The sequence below is a fragment of the Capricornis sumatraensis genome, chromosome 23 (genome assembly GCF_032405125.1).
Source record: "Capricornis sumatraensis isolate serow.1 chromosome 23, serow.2, whole genome shotgun sequence".
Taxonomy (NCBI): domain Eukaryota; kingdom Metazoa; phylum Chordata; class Mammalia; order Artiodactyla; family Bovidae; genus Capricornis; species Capricornis sumatraensis.
In genome coordinates this window covers 33,747,313-33,769,285 of record NC_091091.1, presented here as the reverse complement: position 1 = coordinate 33,769,285, position 21,973 = coordinate 33,747,313, and the positions used below count along the sequence as shown (strand labels likewise).

The window sequence follows — 21,973 nt, the reverse complement described above, 5'->3', positions numbered from 1 at the left end:
CTTTGGAACCAGAGCTCTGTCTCTCTAAATATATGTATAGATACATATACATATTTCTTTTTTTCCATCGTGCAGGCCAGTGGCGCTGCAGTGCGTGACCTCTGCTTGTGGCCCTGTAGCTGGTGCATGCCGTTGAATGCCACACTTCTTTTCAGCACTGTAAAACAATGTCAGCTAGCCAAGCTCCTCTGTCCAGAGATGTGGTTTTGAAACAGAAAATAAACAAAAACACAAAACAAAACTAAAAGAAGCCTTCCCCCAGAGCCCTTCTCCACGTGTCTAGACTCCAAGTACACGGGAATGCTATCACTGCCTATCTGAGCTCCTTCAAACCTCGGGACACGGTGGGTCTCCCTCTGTCCTGCAGACATGCCACAGAAGCACTGACAGGGCCAGGCCAGATCCAGGATGCTGGCTTTCAGAGCGAAAGGATAAGTGCCCATCCTGGTCTGTGAGGGCTGTGGTCTAGGTCCTACCACCAGGGATATGTTATTTATAAGAGCAGGGGAAAGAGAGAAAGAGAAAAGTAGGGAGAGGACACAGCATAAAATTAGCAAGGAAATTTTGAAGAATGAAGATCATTAGTCATTGATGCCAGCGGGGAAGTAGATGGGAATGAGGTCAAAATACATTGACGCACTAAGGTACCAGAAGGACAGAATGCTTTGATTTTTCCCAAAGGCCTTGCAGTAGGGAATATACCTGCACGGTTTGCACCATAAAGTCTGTCGGTCAAGCCCGAACAGTGCCCGACACTTCTTTGGAGTATTTGCATCTGTTAGCATAAGGTAAACACAAAAAAACACAACACAATGGTGGGTCGTGCTCAGTTGGATGTAAAATCTCGGCTACAGCTGACTTGCCTTCACTATCACCTTGGTTCTATGTGGCTGTCTTCCCTCACCAAGGACATGAAAGGAAAGGACTTCTATGCGTCAAAAGAAAAAATAATAAAATAAAATGATAAAACACAAAAAGAAAAAACAACAACCAGAAACCAAAAACAACCAGGAAAAAATAAAAAAATAAAAACAGAGAGAGAAGAGGAGGGGGAGAAGGTGACGTTGTTTGTTTCTACCTAGGCCAGGCTTACGATGGATGTCACTGAGCCCCCATCCCGGGCGGGCGGGAAGAAGGGGTTGGCAGGCAACACTCCCTGGGAGGGGGCGCGATGGGGTTTGCTGTCGCTGACCCAAGGAGGCACAAATGATGCTGTTTTACAGTGGCATTTTGGCTAGCAGCAGCGAGGAGGACAAGCACGTCCCTCACAGAGCAGTGTCCCGCGCCCTCCTGTCTCCTAAGATCCACACACAGAGCTACAAAGCAACAGGCCGGAGAAGGGGGGAAAGGACCGAATAGACCAGCTGCAAACCAGCACAGCGAATCTGGGAAATCTATACACACCTGCAAGGGCCGCACCAGTTATTCTGTTGATCAAGGCCAAAGCGCGCTCGGCATTTCTTAGGAGCGCTCAGGTCTGAATGAGTTCAAGAGAGAAGCGAGCAGAGGAGAAGGACGTGGGAGAGAGGGAGAGAAGAGAAAAGAGAGAGAGAGGGAGGGAGAGAGAGGGAAGGGGGGAAGAGAAAGATACAAATAAGAAAAAAATAAAAATAAAAAAGGGAATAAATCAATGACCTGGTTACTAATTACAAAATATTGACTTTTGATTTTTAACTTTAATTAAAAAAAAAAAAAAAGGTAAAAAAAAAATCACATTCTTATTCAACTCGTGAAATTAGCTGTTGCAAATAAAGCTGCAGTATCCCTTCTTTGAGGACTGTCTCTCCGATTCGTTTGAACTGATAAAGGGATGTTAGCTCCTCAAGAACTAGCTTTTAAATAATGTTTTTCTTCTTTTGGTTCTGCTTTTTCTTTTTTTTTCCTCTCAATTTGTTTTTCTTAAAGAAGAAAATAAAGCAAAGGAGGGAATTAAGTTTGTCACATGCTCTTTTCTTCTCAGAGTACAACAGTTTAAAAAAGAAAAAAACAAAAAACTACAAATAAAACCAAAACAAAACAAAACGAAACAGAAAGAAAGAAAGAAAAGGGGTTGTGGTACTGGGATATTGCAGCTTTTGGAATGTTCATCTTTTCTTTGAATCTATTTTCATTAATATTAAGAGAGGAACAGATAAAGGTCAATAGGCTGTGTGAATGAGCTGTTAGGAGTTAGTTAGAAGCTCACAGCGGCATTTAAGCAGGTACAGTCAGTGAAATGCTAGTGGATTTGCAAATTATGAGCAGAAAAGTGAAAGAAGAAAAAAAACGAAAATTAAAAAAAAGCAAAGGAAAAAAATAATCATACTGCGGATGCATGCTTGCGTGAGAAAACTTAGTGGGAGCGATGAAAAAATGCCATTAGATTAAGGAGGTTTATTACTGAATTCCTTCCATTTTGTTGTTGTTGGTTTTTTTTTTTTTTTAAACCAGTCTCTTTGAAAGAAATACTGCATATTCAATTTGCACAGTTAGTTCAACTCTAAATCACTGTCATCATGGCTTAAACAACTGTTACGGGAAAAATAAATAAACAAAGCAGAAGTTAAATTAAATTCAAAAAAAAAAAAAAACAAAAGCAGAAAAAAAAAAAATCTACCAAAACATACGAAATCATGTAGATGGTCATTTTAAAGAATGTTCAAAGGTCATACGTGTTTTCATGTTAATAAAACTATAATGGCAAGAAAAATTAAAAAACAGTTTATCAACTATTTTAATGACTCAAAATGACATTAGCACCTGTAATCGGAGGAAGTGAAAGGCAAGGATTTAGGAAACATTCGCTGTGTTCTGAAAAAAAAGAACAAATTATACAAAGCCTTCACAATGTTTTTGTCGTTGTTTGTAAAAGCCTGGCCTTCTCAAAGGGCCCTCTGAGATTGCCTATGCAGTATTTCTAATTTCTTCTAGAGAATGACAAACCTCCTTAATTTAAATCGGGTGCAATAGACCACTGTAAAGGCATGCATCAGAACATTCAGGAACAGCCCAGTTAACATCAAACACTCGCACACACCCCCTCTGCTCCTCTAGCCCCCTCCTCATCCTTACTCAGACACATACAAAATAAGCAGACTGTATAAATCCCCGTCTAGGCATGCCTACTGCTCTCCGCTTACAGGCTCTGCAGTTATTTAAAAACACATTCCAATAGACTTACAATGTGCTTTTCATGCAACAATGAATGTTACTAGCTTTAAAAGGGCAGTCATGAAGCAATTAATTAAAATGCATAAACAAAAAGGCTGGCTAAGATGGGCTCCCCCCGCCCCACAACGTCCTGGCCTTGAATTTCTCCTGCCTCCCCCAGATAGAAGCCTGACATAAAAGAGTGGTCCTCAGAGTACAGCTCCCTTCCTCTATCCTGCTTATTCTAACTTACCATTGGTCTCCCCGGGCTGCTTGTCCCTTTTCCTCTTCTTCTTTTTCCCCTAAATAAACAGATGAAACACAGGGCATTATCTCAGGAAACAGATGGGAGGACGACAACGTCTGGGCTCACCTGGAGAGGAGGTGGCAGGAGGAGGGACACCACCTGCCCTCTCCAGCCACACCCACTCCTGAGTGTTTTCCAACCCCCGGTTCCCTTTAGTCCAAGTGCCCTTCAACTGTGCTCCAGCTAGAAGAGCGCATGCCTAGCGGAAGAGATGGAATCAGTGGGGCAGAGAGGAAGACTTCTTTTCCTATACATCTGTGTCCACCCTCAAACCCGATCCAGGGCATCCATAAAAGCGGAAATGAGGCCTGGATGGGGAAAGATTCACAGAGGTTTGGAGAGACAGGATTGGAAGATGGCCCAAGAGCCAAGGGATGAATGAGTGACTTTGAGATGGCCACGAGAACCCCTTGCCCCATGCAAATCTCTTACTAAGGCCAAAAGCTGCTCACTTGGAATCAAAAAATTAAGACTTAGTAGGGGATTTTCTTAGCACTGTAGCGTGGGTCTTGATTTTAAAGTCAGAAGGGGGGAAAAAAAAGGCGAAATAAGACCAGAAACAGCATCTGAGCTCCTTTTCAAACTGCTGAGTGGACATCCATAAAGGAGAACATTTGGTCCTCACCATTTTCCACTTGTGTAATGACTGTAATACTCCTAGTAATATGGACTCCCCTGTAGCTCAAACGGTAAAGAAACTGCCTGCGATGCAGGAGACCAAGGTTTGATCCCTGGGTTGGGAAGTTCCTCTGGAGAAGGGAATGGCAATCCACTCCAGTATTCTTGCCTGGAGAATTCCATGGACAGAGAAGCCTGGCAGGCTACAGTCCATGGCGTAGCAAAGAGTTGGACACGACTGAAGTGACTAGTAATAACAGCTCCCATTTATTGAGCACATACTATGTGCCAGACATGGCTCTAAGTGTGCTATGCCTAGAGACCCATTTATCCTCACACAATCCTGTTCAACAAGCACGATCACCATCAGATTTTCCAGATAAGGACGCTGAGATACAGGGTGCACACAGTTTCCTGAAATGACACAGCTATCAGATGATGCTGTCGACGGGAACCCAGGCGACCTCAGTTCTACAGCCCTTATCCACTAGGCTATGCTACCTTCATATTTACTGCCTTGTCCTCTGAGGAAGGCTCTTACTGGATTATGGGTCAAGCATTGCATGGAGTCATTCACATTCTCCACCTGACCCTCCCTGCTATCTTGACGGTCTGGCCCCGGATGTGGATATGCAAAGGGAACGGGGATGAATTCTGCAGAGGCAACTACCTCCTTCCTTATCTGAAACTAGTTCTCCCTCACCCCAATAGCTCTGGTCCCATCCACGTGAATTAGCTGCCTGGTCTATATGAAATGTCACAAGCAAAATGTCACGTCTATTTGTTTCAGAATATCCAAATATCCTTTGCCTCGTGGTTGGCTTAGTTTGGGCTTCCCTGATAGCTCAGCTGGTAAAGAATCTGTCTGCAATGCAGAAGACCCCCCTTCAATTCCTGGGATGGAAAGATCCCCTGGAGAAAGGATAGGCTGCCCACTCCAGTATTCTTGGGCTTCTCTGGTGACTCAGCTGGTAAAGAATCTGTCCGTAATGTGGGAGACCTGGGTTCGATCCCTGAGTTGGGAAGATCCCCTGGAGAAGGGAAAGGCTGCCCTCTCCAGTATTCTGGCCTGGAGAATTCCATGGACTATATAGTCCATTGGGTTGCAAAGAGTTGAACACGACTGAGTGACTTTCACAAGTTCTCATGGTGTGTTGACATCAACTCAAGAAGAAACCAGAAAGAAAAGCCATAGGCAGAAAACCTGAGAACCCACACGGCTCTGTGAGGGGGACGCCAAGGCAGGGATGCCTCAGAGTCTTAGATCTACCTGAGGGCTGAGGGTCAAGAGTCCTAGAGGAAGCCTCTCAAATCTGGGGGCCTGTGGCATCAGGGAAATCTGTCTGGGCCCTCATTGTTTCCACTAGAAACATGTTCCATTCCTTGGCATACAACTTTAAAAAAGAAACAAAGAAAGGAGTTTGTGTGCCTTCTCATGAGTCCTAGCAGCCCACCTTCATGTCTGTGCCTCCCTACGCCAGGAGCAAAGCGCTACCTGGCCATCCTGGAACAGGCAGGAGGAGCTAGCTTCAGTTCATTTAGGAACCTGGAAGAAAACCGTAGCCAGGCACAGAAATGGTTCAGATGCTGCACTGCCTGGAACTGAACCATTTCTGTGCCTGGCTCACCCATGTTCAATCTCCTGAAATATATTCTGAAAGGCAGATGACAATTCCTTCACCCCTGGGAAGCCATCCATGTGGGATACAAAACTGAGATGTTCATGACTGAAGCAATGACTGTTCAGACTAAAGGCTTCTCGAGGGCAGGGACTGTGTTTTTACTGAAAGAGGATATGAAACAATGACTCAACACCGCAAAGTGAATTAGGGAGATGCCTTTCAAGGGAGGTGGCCCCCTCGTTATCTCTTTAAATATAACGAAAGAAAAGGCCTCAAGTACGGTGGTGAGGAAAAACCCACGATATGCAAACTACTGGGGATTTATCTCATTGACTCAGTACAGAAGAGCTGGAAAGGAAGTAACTTCTATTACAATGTCACGGGATAGACATTACTCTCTGACCGAAATCTTTTCTTGTGTGTTCCAGAGTGTGTACCAAGTCCAACCCCCCAAATGCTACTGTTTTACTCAATTCTATTCAGCTAAGGTAGCATATAAAGGCTTCTATCACCACCGGGCTAGAAAAGCAGGAACGTGCAACTGGCATAAGGATATTAGCTCAGAAAACTTTTTCCAGAAGAACCTTCAGAACTTGACAACACCCAGAGTAATTTATAGAAGCTTCTATGTCAAGTCAGTAAAAGAAAATGCTAAATAGCTTCCACCACAATTAAACCTCTAAACAGTTTAATTCTTGTTCCAGACCACTTCGTGAGATGATAGAGGAAGTGAATGAGAGAGGAAGGAAAGAATGAAAGAAGGAACAAATGGAGGGCTGTGTGTGTTCAAAGCCATGTGCAATGAGCCACTCATAAAGGAATCTGACAGTACCCCTTGTGAGTGGTAAAGCTCCTACAGCCCCAAATCCAGATATTACCCCTAAACCTGATCTCTCAAGTCTTTTCAGGGGTTCCCCTATTATACCAAACCTCGTCCCAATGTAAAACCAAGCTAACATCATTTCAAGTGTCTTGAGAACCTTCTGAAACCTAGAAAACACTTCTTAAGAAGCCTTGGGCAATTTCTTGTCTTGAGTCCAGGGAAGTCCATGGCAGTATTCTTTTGAAGCTCTCACAAAGTCAGCCCATACCTTCGTGGAGACAGAACCCTATACAACTCCAGGAGGTAATGTGCACACAGACCACGGTGTGAATGGCATACCCTAAAGTTGTGCAGTGCATGCCCTGCACAGCTGTACATGAAGGCTATCGTCTGACCCAAAATGTCTGCTGGGGATAGGATACCTAGAGAGTAGCTGAATTCCTCTCTGTGGTACCATTCTAGATTCCTCAAAGAACTGGGTCTGTAGCAGGGAGAAGATGGAGATGAACTCTAAGAACTTCTGACCCGAAACCAGGGGAGCAGCTGTCCTGAAATGAGACGGCTCTTGTGTGGGGAGCTGCAGGGCCTGCCTGCTGCTGGCAGTCTCCACCTCAAGGTCAGGTGAGGTCAGCAAGCCTGTGGGAGAGCGTTAGCTTTCTTATCCTCTTCCTTTCAGCTCCAGAAGAAAGGCTCCTCCACCGCACACATGCTGAGGACGAATGGAAAGGTCCCAAGCAGTTAAGAGCCCGCGCCTGACTGTAAGTGACGAGGGCTCTGAGAGGAGCCAGTGTGTCATTGGGAAGTACAAGCACTGACTCCTGTTTCGACTCCCCAGGAGGAATCTGTTCTATTGCTGAGTGAAGCGTGTGGGACCTACGAGGAGACGGGTGGCTGTGGAGATGGAGACACAGGTGTCTCGGTCCTCCCCAAGCACATGGCAAAGAGTAGAGAAGCACGCGCATGTGCAAAGGTGTGAGACCAAAGAGTGATGACACTTGGAACAGCGGGGCAGTGGAAGCAGAAACCAGTCTTATTCCAGGACCCACACATTCAAAGCAGATGTCTTGTGCTTCCTGGTTAAGTTCTGAGACAGCTCTGATTTAACTCAATCCCCTCAACACTGTGCTGACAGTAAGCTCACAAACAGCAGTGACTGAATGGATCTCAGCTCACATACACAGAGAGCTTCCCCACCACAGGTGAAGGCCAGAGGACAGCTAGGTCAGGGAGCACCGAGGGTAGAAGAATCATCCACGGCTCAGTACCATCAACAAGAAACAGGAGGAGATGCCTGCTGCCAGCATTAAGACGGGTTCTGTCTGGCCCCAAAGAGTGGATGGTAAAAAGCACTTCATGAAACTAAACGCCATGTAATGAAGTATGAGGCAAAATAAGAGACATTTCATCCTTTAGAGAGGAGAATGAGCCCAGAACTTGAGTTCCTGGGCCAAAAACCAGACTAAGAAAGGATGGTGAGGGTGACAGAAGAGAGCCAGTTTATGGGAGGAGAAGAATCCACAGTGTCACAATCACTGTGATCAGTAAAGACAACAACCCCTACAGTGTTTTCTAAAACGAAGGAGAGGGGATTAGGCAAATCCCAGAGCCAACAAAAAGCTGAGGGACACACACATCACCCCACACACACACCTCCCTTGTCACTTCATCCATTCTGCCAAAAGATGGCTTCTACTGCCTACTTACTTTCAGAGATATTCCCATCATGCCTCTCTCAAGATGCACTAGGCTTCCAACTTCTACTGTACCAGATCCTAAACCAACAGTTTCATTTTTCCCTTGTAAGGGTGAAGGCCCTGCTAGAACAGCCACGAAGAAGTAAATGTTCTTCTTCCAGCTGGCATCACTGCTGAGAAACACACAGGCCTCGCTGGGTGTATTCTAGAGCCATGTCTCTTCAAAGATGTGGGCAGAAGGTGTGAACAGCCCTAACCTGGCCCCACAGGTCCCCTGAGCTGGAACGTCAGCCCCCTTCCTCCTCCTTGAAGAACTACCCCATGTTTATAGAGCCCTGCAGGAGGCTAAGACACAACCCTCCAATCTGGTGCTGGGGTAAGGTGCTAACAGTCACAGCTGGCAGACTGAGTGGTGCTGAAGCCTGATTCAGGCTGGCAGGTCACCTCTCCTTTGTCCAGATGGACATCCACCACACTGCTATAGCCTCTAGTCCCGAGAAAAAGGAGCCACCTACATAGTTATCCCGTGCGGACCAGCCGGGGTACAGCTGCATGTGAAGCTGTCGCTCCTTCCGGGCCAGCTCGTAGTACTTTGCTTGCTCTTCTCTGGACAGCGCGTGCCACTGGAGGGGACAGGGTGAGGGGGGAAAGAGACACGCAGAAACGTCACAAACCACACTGTGGCCGGGGGACGGACAGCGCTTCCGTCACAAACGGTGTCATCTGAAGATGCCTACGGTCTGCAGGGGCCTGGCACTAACAGGAGGGCCCAGGCCAAACCTGACTTGTCGTCTATGATGTTCGAGTCTTTGCTCTCTGCAGGTGGGGAAGACCAGGGTGTGGCTGTTGTTAACATCATTCGAAGGCAGAGTTACTGCTTCCAACTCCACGAAGACCATGGAAGGAGTCAAGAGTATGGCTGAAGGAAAAGGACGCTCCAAACCAGTGGGGACAGGGGCATGTCACGCCACCCACCATGTCCCTTTCTGGCCCTCCTCTCCCAGCAGGCACGCCACTTACCCTCCGGCCCAGGATCTGATTGATGGCTGCACTTTCTTTCAACGTGCACTCGGCTACAACCTTTGCTCTCATTTCCTTCATATACAACATGAATGCATTAAGAGGTTTCTTTATGTGGGGCTTCTTCTTTTCTTCTTCCTTTTTGGAGTCCTGATGCTTTCTGGATAGGGACAAAACAGACAGACGCAACCCCAATGAACAACCTCAAGGTCAGCTTCCTCCACACCAGAAAGCCCGCCCCCTTGCCTGCTCAACGCCCTAAGTGACTCAGAAGAAGCACACTTCTACCGGGTCTTCTCCATCCTGGGAAATGGAACAAAAACAGCCTGGGGGTGGGGGATGAGGGAGATTTTGTCATCACTTCCTCAAGGTTTCAGTTCAGTTGCTCAGTCGTGTCTGACTCTTTGCAACCCTATGAACTGCAGCACACCAGGCTTCCCTGTCCATCACCAACTCCCGAAGTTTACCCAAACTCATGTCCATTGAGCTGGTGATGCCATCCAACCATCTCATCCTCTGTCGTCCCCTTCTCCTCCTGCCCCAAATCCCTCCCAGCATCAGAGTCTTTTCCAATGAGTCAGCTCTTTGCATCAGGTGGCCAAAGTATTGAAGTTTCCGCTTCAACATCAGTCTTTCCAATGAACACCCACTACTGATCTCCTTTAGGATGGACTGGTTAGATCTCCTTGCAGTCCAAGAGACTCTCAAGGTTTACAAACACAAAATTTTCCCCAGCCAGAGGGAAAAGCACACTGTGACCATTTCCATCTTAGCCAGTGTCTCTTGCAGGATCAGGGATGGAAGGTGCATGTGCGGTCAATCGTGTCCGACTCTTTGTGACCCCATGGACTGCAGCCCACCAGGCTTCTCGGTCAATGGGATTTCCCAGGCAAGAATACCGGACTGGGTTGCCATTTTCTCCTCCAGGGAACCTTCTCAGCCCAGGGATCAAACCCGAGTCTCCTGCGTCTCCTACATTGGCAGGCAGAAGTGCTTGCAAATCCCAGCCCCTCCAAGGACACAAAGAAAGAGCTGTGTTCTCCCCGACAGTGGGCACATGCCTCCCTCTCTGTAAGGCAGGTGCTTACTGAAGTCTGACCAACCTCGGGCAGGGCCACCACCCAGGCACCGCGGGCTAAACACACGGTGAAGCAGAAGAAGAGGACACTTACGCGCTGTGGAGTGAGCCGACGTCACTCTGCGAGGACTCCTGTTTGACTGTCGGCGTGACTATGGCCGGGTGGGGAATGCCAGTCGTGTGCAGAGTGTGATGTGGTGGGACCATATGGGGAGGGAACCTGGAAGACAGAAAGCTGTGTAAATCGTCAGAATCAAAATGAATGAATGGGGAGAGATGTGTACACACAATTACAAGGAAAGAAAGAAAGAAACAGCACGCAACACTCACATGAAAGCAACCCAAGGCATATGAAACCTGTCAGCATTAATTAGTGACAGATTAAACATAATGACTCTCGTAATGTCATTAAAGCCAATCTTCCCCTTCATTATTGCTCCTGACATGAGACATTACGATTGCTAACATCTTCAGCAAAACACAAGTTCAGCCGGTATACTTGGGCGACAAAGTAGGCTTGGACTACTTGCTGGAGACCACAAGTCCACTGGTTTGGGAGGACATTGTTAGTGGCATCTAAGACTATTTCTTAAGTCCTAATCAGCACTAGAATGAAAGATGAAATCTTTTGTTGCATATTGACAGCTAAATAAAATATTAACGCGGCTGAAGTATACATACATTTTTTGACAATGCTGCGCATGCCTCATTAGGCCTCATTCTGTTGATGGGAACGCAATAAAATTTTTATTTCTCTTTTGCTGCTATGGTCCCATCGTTTTGACAGTAATGGGAGAGAGTGAGGCAGAAAGATGGGGGGAATCCAAATCACTGCCATCTGGTTCCCAACATACGTCATGGATGTTTTAAATAACTTTGTATCAGAGATGGCCCCAAAAGAGCATTTTACACAGACAACCCCCCTGAGTGAAGCTTTGAATTCTGGGATTTGTATATCCTTTCCCACTCTAAAATTCTAGGGTTCCTAAATTACTTTTACTTAAAATACTGCCTATGCATTAGAAGACCTTATAAAGAATGATCAGAATTATTAATAAAAGAATAGTCTGTGTTTTTCCTCTAACACTGTTTACTTTCAGGCATGTTATTTTGGACATGGTTTAAGCCGTAAATTGGCATTTCTCAACCATGCAAACTAGCCAGAACATTCAGAGCTAATTTTAAAATGCTCTTGGTTTATCTCCAAACTGACAACAGGATGCAACCTATGCTACTGCTGCTGCTAAGTCGCTTCAGTCGTGTCCGACTCTGTGCGACCCCACAGACAGCAGCCCACCAGGCTCCCCCATCCCTGGGATTCTCCAGGCGAGAACACTGGAGTGGGTTGCCATTTCCTTCTCCAATGCAGGAAAGTGAAAAGTGAAAGTGAAGTTGCTCAGTCGTGTCCGACTCTTAGCGACCCCATGGACTGCAGCCTACAAGGCTCCTCCGCCCACGGGATTTTCCAGGCAAGAGTGCTGGAGTGGGGTGCCATTGCCTTCTCTGGATGCAACCTATAGCTCTCGTCTTTTCTGATACACCTGGAGTCACAACTTGTTCTCGGTTAGAAGAACCACCCTCTTAAAGGAATGTACATTACTGTATAGAAAGGTGGAATGAGGGATTACAAGGGGCAATTCCCCCAAAGAAAACAAAAGGGCAGCCCCCAGGTTCTTCCCTGACAAGATCAGGCAAGTTTAGGTGAAGGGGGAACCCAGATCAAGCAACTGCTGCCTTCAGCATAAATCCAAACCATGGCCACCCCACATAGCAACCAGGGAAGGACCACCTGCTCTTTAGGAAGTCAATTCTGCTGGTCACTGGAGGTGCTAATGAGACTTTGTTGCGACAGTTAGTTCACAAGGATCCTGTACTTATTTGCAAGGTTCTTTTCCTATGTGGACTGGAAACCTAAGTAGTTTTCATTTTACCAAAAGAATGTAGCAAATGTTCATCAGAAGAAAGGTGAAAAATTAAAAGTCCTAACTGACTCTGCACAGATGAACAGAGAAACTACCAATAAATAATGCAGATTTTTGAAGAGGGCCCACAATCACAGTGGGCATTTGACTTGGAATTTCTACCCTGATGTGGCTTTCTCCCATAGCTGCCTTGACAAATTTAACAAAGTTTGGTAACAACAGCATGATTTTTAAAATAAGAGTCATGTGAGTTCTCTTAGGGTGTCAAGAAAAAGAAAAAAAAAAAAGAAAAGAAAAACCCTGAGAGAGAGAGAGACTGAGGGGAAAAAAAAGTAACTTCCATTCCCATCCCCTCTCCCCCAACAAAAAATAAAGAACAAAGCTTGGGAGGTACTTGGGCTCCCAAGTTACACCCTGTTCCTTCCCAGAGTCTGAAGACCTCTGAGAAAACGTAAGTTAAGAACATGTGTTCTTTGAAGCCCTTGGGCGAAGCAGTGGCTGGAGTGGCAGCTTTTACTGTGAATTTTAAAGGCTTGACATTCCTCAAATACGTACATTCCCTTCCTGCTGAATGAGAATATGTGTACAGACAGAGAGAGAGAAGGGGGAGAGATAAAAAACACTCTGTGTGCATGCATGTGTGTGTGTGTCTGTGTGTGTGCACCAAACACCACAGTGAGACACCCGAATCTGAGTACATTCTGGGGTGGGGAAACATTTCTAGCATAGCCATGAAGACCAAATACTTCCAAGTTCACATACCCACACCCATATTCCTATACCTGAGAAATGTATGGCAGCGAAAGGGACTCACGTGTGAGTGTGTGTGTGTGTGTGTGGGTGTGTGTATGGGATATACACATACTTTCATGTAAGAAATTCCTTTCTGCAGACAACTATTTCGTGCAATGCAATAAACACCCTAAAAATTCTAAGCAGCTCATTATATCCCCCCGTCTGCTTTCATGGCTCCAAGCCAGAATATAATGATGAACCTTAACTTGTTAAGGACAACTAATTTTTGTTTCTGGCTGTCTCAGGGGCTTCTGCCTCCCCCACTCGCGCTTTCCTTCACTGTTGACACGTTTCTGTTAACTGGATGTCATCTGCCGGCCTTGATTTTATGCACAAGCAGTGGGATGCATTTTCCTGTGCAACAAGCCTGCTTTGAGCTGCATTAGGTTTGTCATTATTCTCTCATTTCCCCCCTTGCACTTGTAACATTTCATCTCTTCCTGCCTTATTTTTTGTGAGCCACGGTGCACCCACATTATGGTTTATACATGATCTCGCTCCCTTTGAAGCCGGCAGATTTCAGAGCCCGCTCTCGTCAGGAGAAGAGCCTTGCGCCAATTTAGCAGGCTGAGGGCCCGGAGCTCCAACATCTCAATCTAAAGGGGGTCACAGGGTGGCACAAGTGAGTGTCAGCAAGAGCTGTTTAATTGCCAATCTAGGCTTCTCCATGGTGTTTAAAGTATAATGACCCATCACTTAATTCTGAGAAGCCCTGGCCCCGCTGCTGAAGAGAATGAATATCAAAGGGTGTTCTGGAACAGGGCAAGCTGCCTACATTCCCTATAACTGCCATAAGTATAATAGACCCATACTTCTGTCGCCCCATTACCACAATAATGTATTTAATTTGCTGTATACGCTTTTTAACTAGCTACCTTTCATAAGGCCTACCTGGGGAATCGGCCGCCTACCCCCTGCACCTCAAGCCCCCTAACCTTCCCTCCCACCGTTCCCTTCCTCTCCTCCACCCCCTGCCCACCTAGAAATCATCGGCTAACCTCCTAATGATAATTCAATCAATAAGCTTAACCTCAATCCCTATCCTACGATTACTGCACCGCTTTTAACCTCTGTAACGCACCGAAGAAACAAACACGAAAAACAGCCCAGCGCGTCGGAGGAATGCTGGTTCAGAGGAGGTAAGCCATGGGTCCACGGTGCTCAAGAGCAGTTCCCCTCCTGGGAGACTCCCTATTCGTTCCCAGGCTTTCCGAGGTTGTGGTAACATTACTTAATGAGAATAACCTTCCTCTTCTTGCTAGAGAAGAGGACACACAAGCATTTTCCCGCCTAACCAATACTGGTGTGGACTTAGAAACTGACAGGATTTATCACAGGTGGGAAACAGATCTTTACGGCTGCACAATACCCATGGCGTGATGACAAACGTTAGAGATGCTACAATTTATGCTTCTTCATGAGTGTGGTTCTTACTCTTTCCTCCACCAAAATCACTGTTTCCTAAGTAGGAAAAGAGGCATCGTGGCCCGTCTTTCCAACCCTTCCTTTGGTCTAGGGTCCTCATGCTGGCTACAGAGATTGGGGAAAGAGGCTGGGAGGTGGCATCCCTGCCATGTAAATACATGCTAATTTAATTAGGTGCCATCCTCAAAATGGATTTGTTGTTGCAGCCCATCAGGAAAGTCTAAACCTCCACCGATTTAATTAACTTGACTGAAAATCAGATAAACAGAAAATAAAACTATCATTAGGAGCAATTAGTGACTACTTAAACATACTGCTGCCAACCAGTTTGTAAATAAACGAGCAGTCACTGAAAAATTAGCCAGAATTAATTAGAAAGGGGGGAAAGAGAACATGGGGATTAAAAAGATCTAGGTACACACATGTGGGTATATGTGTATGTGTTCTATACACATTTATATGCTTAAAGACCTGTGTGAACGTATACACAGTCAAAGTGAAGTCGCTCAGTTGCGTCTGACCCTTTGCGACCCCATCAACTGTAGCCTACCAGGCTTCTCCAGCCATGGGATTTTCCAGGCAAGAATACTGGAGTGGGTTGCCATTTACTTCTCCAGGGCATCTTCCCGACCCCGGGATCGAACCCAGGTCTCCCGCAATGCAAGCAGATGCTTTACCCTCTGAGCCACCAGGGAGGATTTTTTTTAAACTTCAAAAAATTTAGAGCCACACAGGCCAATATGGTCTCCATCAGCCACATATGGCTACTGTGTACTTGAAATGTGTCCAGGCCAAACTGAAAAGTGTTGTAAGTGTTAAATATACATCAGATTCCAAAACTAAGTATACAAAAAGTTAAGAACTCATTAATAGTTGCTTACAGTGATAATGTGTCAGAATGATATTTTGACTAATTAGGTTGAATAAAATCAATCACTAAAAACTGAGTTTTCTTTTCTCTTCTTTTAAAAAATATGGCTAGTAGAAAACTTAAAATTCCCTTTGTATATTCCCTACATATAAGGCTCACCTTCCATTTCTACTGGACATTGCTACTTCAGACAGAGATGTGTTTGGGCAGGTGGGCGAGAGGGGGATGCTCTTTTTTTGCTTAAGAGCCTGGAGCTTTGCAAAGACCAATAACCCTCCCTTAAATTCTTCTTTGTATATACAATAATAAACTTACCTACACCCTTTCCTTTCTTCCCTGGTTTAGGGCAACAGAGAAATAACACTTTAAAAAGCTCCCCACGTCCTAATTATTTCTTCCTGCCTTCTTAAATTCTTAAAAAGACTGACTCAGTAATTCAACCTTAAAATTGTGGCATCACCTACCTGGGAAATTCAGAGCAATTTTTTCAGGATTTTCTAGGAGAAAAGCCTAACACTCTATGGGTCTTACACCCTTAGACCTACACATAACAGACCTGCCTGGATGGTCTGGGAGCATCCAGAGAACTTTCTGAAAAGAGACTCATGACTTTGGTTGAAGGTGCTGGGTCTTGGAACTCACCTGGACATGGAAGCGTTGACAGTCAGAGCTGTGGGGTAGGGGTGACGGAATCCTCCTGTCGTGATGGGGTACACTGGCTGACCTTGCCTACAAAGAGCAGGGTACATGGTGAGAACGTGCAAATGGGGGTGGGGGTGGGGAAAAGGAAAAGAAGAAAAAGGAAAAGTTCTCTCTGCACAGTAAGCTTTATTCTCATTTGATCAGAACAAAAATCTTGGGGATTGTACAGGAAGGATCAAAGGGAAGAAACACAGAACAATTTGAATGCCATAAATCTGATAGGAATGGCTAATTAAATTTTATAACCTTTGCTTATGTCAATAGAGACCCTCTCCCCAAGCTGAAACTAGGTGTTTTGTTGTAATAATTAAAGGCGAAGTCTCGCTTGCTTTAATGGAGCCATCACACTAATTGAGGGCTACACATCCAAAGGAAAACAATAATGAATGTAAATTTATACCAAAATAAAGTGCAGTGAATCAAAGGACTTCAGTTGCGCTTTGGGCCTCTTTCGGTATTTAGATCTCGGTGAGAAAACATTAAATTAACAGAGCTTAATTTGTAGCCTTTTGTCAAATTAACAAGTGTTGACAAGAGTTACCGGGGGGAGAATCCCCAAGAAGAATTGTGGGTAACCAATAGACAATCACACCTCATTACAATAATTAAAAAATACAGCAACATGCAAAATAGCATCCTCATGAAAGACACACAACTTTTCCTGACAGAGGGTTGTCTGAGTTGGCTATTCCTTTTTATCTAGCCTTCAAATATCTCCCCATCAGCTGAATGGGGCAACTGATAACTGAGGACTAGTGGAGGCACAGCCCCACCCACTGAAGAAGAAACAGGACACACATTCCCATCCACATCCACCCTTCCTAATAAAAGTCAGGAGCAAAACAATAAACTGAAACTACACCTGGGCTTGGTATTTGGTACAGCCACTGTGTAATACAAGTTTTTTTTTTTCTTTAAAAAAAAAAAAAGAAATTGTAGAATATGCTGAGCTGGAGAAATCAAGGTGGAACTGGGGAAAAGAGGTGAACCACTTTGAAAATGTATCTTCTTTAAGGTCATGAAAGGTTAACTTCCCCAAGACCCAAACTTGAGAGTTTTTCCACGATGTATTCCTGATAGGATTCAACAAATTGTCCTGTGTTTTTCAAATAGTAGAGATCACCGATAAACATGAAGAAAGATATACACAAAAGCACACCATCATAAAGCACATATCACATGCATGCACACAAATACAAACACAGTATACTTATACGTTAAAGGATTTTCTGCTCTGGTTTTAAAATACATGTTAAAGTTGTCTGGGAAAGGTTAATGGGTGGTGCTATAAAAGCAAGACTAGGTGATAGGAAGACAAACTGTCAAAGGCAGTTTGATGATGTGGAGCGCTGCCAAGACCTGGGGCTGATACTCAGGAAGGCCCCGTACCCTGTAGTGAGGATTCCAACGACCCCACACTCCCTCCCCTCAGAATTTGGTGAGCCACTTAACATGCAAAGACTCTGAGAGAGAGATGCTGGTTGGAGAACATGGAGCTTCTCAAAAGACGCAAATTTCCACTGTGGCTGTCAAGCTTGGGAATGACGGTTGGGGTGGGGGGTGGGGTTGTGACCTTCCACTCCCACTCCCTGATTTCAAAACCAACCCACTCCTCTGCTGCCTCAGTCCAATGACAGGACTCCAGTTTGGGCTGCCACCCGAAGGGGCAGGATAGGCCTCACAGGAGAGAAGCCCTCAGAGTCTTCTGCAATTCCCAAAGTACCTTAAGGGTATCTTTGTTCCCAGAGAAGAACCTGGAGCCTTTGGTGACCATGGGTTAAGAATGCTGAATATCAATAGCTTTTCTCTTATATCATCCATCTGAATGGCTACTGACTTGCCTGCTTTTCCACTGGGCAGATCAGCAAGCATCTTCCCCACAACTCCCCACCCATGGCCCTCCCTCCTCTCTCCTGTCTTCTGAAGACACACACACACACACACACACACACACATACATGCACAGAATAAATAATAAGCATGCCCATGTAAGAAACAAAAAGGAAATTAAAAAATGGAACTCCTTACTGTGGTACTAACCATCCTAGCGGATGGGGGATTTGTCCTACGGTGCCAGGTGACAGCGGGTAGTACGGAGATATATCTGGAGGGTGCGGAGGCCGTGGGATTCCTGGAAGAAGAAGCCACAATTTCGATGCAAGAGAGAGAAGGGAAGAGAAACCATCAAGTGATGGGAACAGGGAGAGGATAAAGAGAGACATCACCTCTGTAATCCTAGCATGAGCTGTTTTCCATGAGTCTGATCCTAAGACTTGTCGGTAAGTTTCATCTCATTATCCCTCTGCACCAGCTTGAAAAATTCATCTTCTTCTAGATGGATCGTACACTGGCTAAATACATACAGACTTAGAAAATGCCGGCTTGGATATTTCTGCCTCATGGGATCGGTGTGATTATTTGAATTGGAAAAAAAAAAAAAATCTAAAGGGGCTGGCACTTAGTAGGGGATCGAGTAATATTCGATTCCTTTGTCTTCACAACTTGTCATTCTCTTCTCTTTAATTCTAATGACTTTCCTGCATGAGAGTTACTCCTCTGGTTTCTAAAATACTTTTTGAGTTATAGCTTTTAGAAAGGTTACTTCTAAAAAAGAAATCAGCTTCTAAAAATTAACATCTAAAAACGTTGTGCTAAGTCACTTCAATCGTGTCCGACTTTGCGACCCTGTGGACTGTAGCCCACCAGGCTCTTCTGTCCATGGGACTTTCCAGGCAAATGGGAAGTCCAGGGTGGGTTGCCATTTCCCTCCTCCAGGGGATCTTCCCAACCCAGGGATTGAATCAGTGTCTCTCACATCTCCTGCACTGGCAGGCGGGTTCTTTACCACTGTTTAAATCTGTCAAACTCTGCCTTGAAGATGAGCTGTAGGAGAAACTCGACCAATGCCTTGACACCGTATCTAAGGAAGAATCTGAACTGACCAGACCAGGAGATGCTGGAGGCCTGGTACACTTGGCTCTAGAACCTGGCTTTCTAGAGGGCAGAGGCCACCGCGGATGGGGTACTGCTGGACCATGAGGCTGCGGAGTGAGTTCTGAAGGTCCATGCACCACACACCCATTAGCTCCATAGGCACATATCCTGCAATTGAGAAATCCTTCGTTTCTTAGAAATCAAGAGGGCTGGGAACAATTCAGGCCCAGAGCAGTCGACCGACACCCCTCAAGTGGAAAGCAAAACGAACAATTCCTCAGAATTAAAACAGGACTGAAGGGAATGAGCTGTGTGTTCACAGATGAAAACTATTTCATTTTTTTAAAATTCGTTCAGGAAGCTTTTAATCTGTAAATTAAGCCTCCCTGGGTGACATTTTCATGCAGACACTGCTTTCTCTCTATTACAAAAACCAAACAGATTAGCTGGGCTTGGACCCTACACCAAGCCACTCGCACACTTGAAAGAATGTTCACAGAGGAAAAGTAAACAGTCCGCAGACGTTAATCATATGTTTTACGATAACCATTTAAAAGCTATTCCCTGTACTACCATTATTTAAATGAGACGTTGAAACTGCCATTCACTCGTGGAGCCTGGGGCCGGCTGGCTGCCTCCTCCAGCCATCCCAGCGCCAGGCTCGGTCCCCCACGAGCACAAAGGGGGCTCAGAGGCTGCTGAAAACCAGCAAATGTGTGGCTTCATTCAGGGGCAGCAAAGATGGCCTGAACAGGCAGTCTACCTCGGCCCAGCATCCAACAATTCCTTCCGACCAAATGACAGGGAATAGCCATTCTGAATTCATCTTGCTAATTAACCAGCTAAGAAGAGAAACCAGCGCCAGCAAGTGCATCGCCTGGCCGGAAAGAGACACCCTGGCCTTAGCTGTTCTCCCAAGACCACCCCAGTTTGTCTTAAATCTTGTTTCAGGGGAGCTACAAGTAACCTCGCCTTCTTCCTCTCCCCACTTCTGGGAAAAGGCACCTGGACGGAGCCATGTGGCATCTTCTGCCTGAGACCCTAATGGCTGTTCCTTGATGCAATGAGGAAACCACCTTGGACTTGGGTTTTCCTGTCTATAAAATGGGCTTGAGAATAAAGACTCAGGATATTACAGGGGAGGAAGAGCCCATCAGCAAAGAGAATGCAGAACCCAGTGATGTGATCTCTCAAGGGTGCACCAAGTCATTGCCAAGGGACTATAGTCCCTTAGCCACCAAGGGAGCTGGGGCTTCAGGGAACCATGCCGTTAGGGCTCTTAAACTCCCATGGAGCTGAGGAGGAGTCCATGAGATGCCTCCAAAACCATTACTGCCTCCGAGTCTGTCTGAGGTTCTTGGAGTTATAAGCTACTCCTGAGAATAGCCACTCCTGAGAACAGAACTCATAGCAAGGTTCCCAAGAGAGCCCCTCAGGGGTACCTGGAGCTCTGGAGAGACCTGAGCACTAAAAATGGACTTCTCCAAAGGGGAGGAGAGATCCACTCCGTCACCAGGCTCGGGTTTCCCGAAAGAGGTTCCTGGCCAACACGTGGGAGAGGAACAGGGGCCCCTCCACTGCCCCCAGCCCAAGTCCCCAAACCACCCCCTGGCCCCCGCCCACCGCAGCAGGCCCTCCAGTGGTCCCGGGACCAGCACCCTTCTCTGCACCCAAGCATGCATCCTACCTGTTTTGGGGTCTACGTCAGCTGGTAAGTGTGGAGGTGGGTTTCCCGGCGTGAAGTGTTCATTGCTGTATGTGATAAGAGGCGTGAGAGGGTGGACATGATGCGGGTGCTGCACAACCGGCACTTTGTTCGACTGCAGGGAGGGAAAGACACAGTCACGCCGGGTCTGCGGCCCAGGAGCCCGACCCGGCAGCCCCGACCACGCCCTCCCGCCTGGATTAATAAGCACAGAAGAGGACACAGTCACGGGCGGCCCAGGAGCCCGACCCGGGCAGCCCCAACCACACCCTCCCACCTGGATTCTTTAAGTGCAGTCAACCCCGCCTGGCCCTGGTCCCTGTACTAAAATGGCAGAGGGTGATGATTCAGCTCTCTGGGTAGGTGTACCTTGGTCTTTATACCCCCACCCCACCCCCACCACTGAGCCTGGCTTTTAAAATGCCTTCTCCACCACCACCACCACCACCCCCCCACCACCCCATCACAGAGCCCAAGAATCTGCACTTTTCCCATTGGCAGGTAAATCGGAAGTGATGGCTTTAATCCCTCAGGCCTACTGCGCTTCTGCAGGTGGGGGTCTCTCCCACTCCAGGGCCCCACGGGAGGGACCTTCAGGAGGCAGGCAGGCAGGCTTCACGGGGGAAGGCTTCCGTTGTAAGAAACTGGCAGGGCCCTAATCCCAGCCACCTCATCCACCACCCCAGGCTCTGAACCCCTCCCGGCTCCTTAGAATCAGTGGGCAAGCTACAATCCTTCACAGGCAGCAAGGATGAAAAGCCTCACTCTGGTCTGGTTGGGAGTGTGAACTTTACCAGAAAGCTCTAAACTGCCAGCCGAGCACCTGCATATTTTATGCAGATTACAGCAGCCTGGATTCATTACGAATCTCATTAGGAAGTCACAGGAATGCTAACAAATTAACTAGATGATGATGAATTGGGCTAATAAAGGGTGTGTACACATTTTAGAAACAAGCAGTTCTGGAAAACAACGTACAGGGAATTTTTATGTTTGGGAAGTGTTGACAGGTGAAGAGAAGAAGGATTAAAAAAGAAAAGAAAAGCATCTTAAAGATTTTTCTAGTTGCAATGATCAAACCTGCCCAAATTATTCTCCATTCCTTCCCCTACCCTTCTTTCAACCATCCCTCCCCCTCCCCATGCGATGCTGTAACTTAGCCCAGCAAGATCACAAAGAAAAAATTAAGCTGAAACAAGTGAACTACTGGGCCATTTACCGAGAGTAATCCAATTGCAAAAAACCCTATTCCCAATAGAGGATTTTCACTAAAATCCTACAACAGGGACATTTAACCAGATTAGGTACCAGAGAAGATAAAGAGGCTA

General features: G+C 46.2%; 1 protein-coding gene across 17 annotated transcripts in view; it reads right to left on the bottom strand.

The window, feature by feature from the left end:
- Positions 1-21,973, bottom strand: part of TCF7L2 (transcription factor 7 like 2) — a 199,629-nt gene that overhangs the window by 6,297 nt on the left and 171,359 nt on the right. For 4 of the 17 annotated variants that reach the window (XM_068961288.1, XM_068961286.1, XM_068961294.1 and 1 more), the window contains 7 exons: positions 20,628-20,760; positions 18,035-18,137; positions 15,947-16,033; positions 10,386-10,511; positions 9,214-9,373; positions 8,709-8,816; positions 3,383-3,431 (listed from right to left, as the gene is read on the bottom strand). In XM_068961288.1, coding sequence (XP_068817389.1) covers positions 3,383-3,431; positions 8,709-8,816; positions 9,214-9,373; positions 10,386-10,511; positions 15,947-16,033; positions 18,035-18,137; positions 20,628-20,760 — 766 coding nt within the window. Of the gene's footprint in view, positions 1-702; positions 776-1,404; positions 1,478-2,739; positions 2,791-3,382; positions 3,432-8,708; positions 8,817-9,213; positions 9,374-10,385; positions 10,527-15,946; positions 16,034-18,034; positions 18,138-20,627; positions 20,761-21,973 lie in introns of those variants that run through there. The other 13 variants (XM_068961280.1, XM_068961282.1, XM_068961281.1 and 10 more) reach the window with 9 other exon arrangements.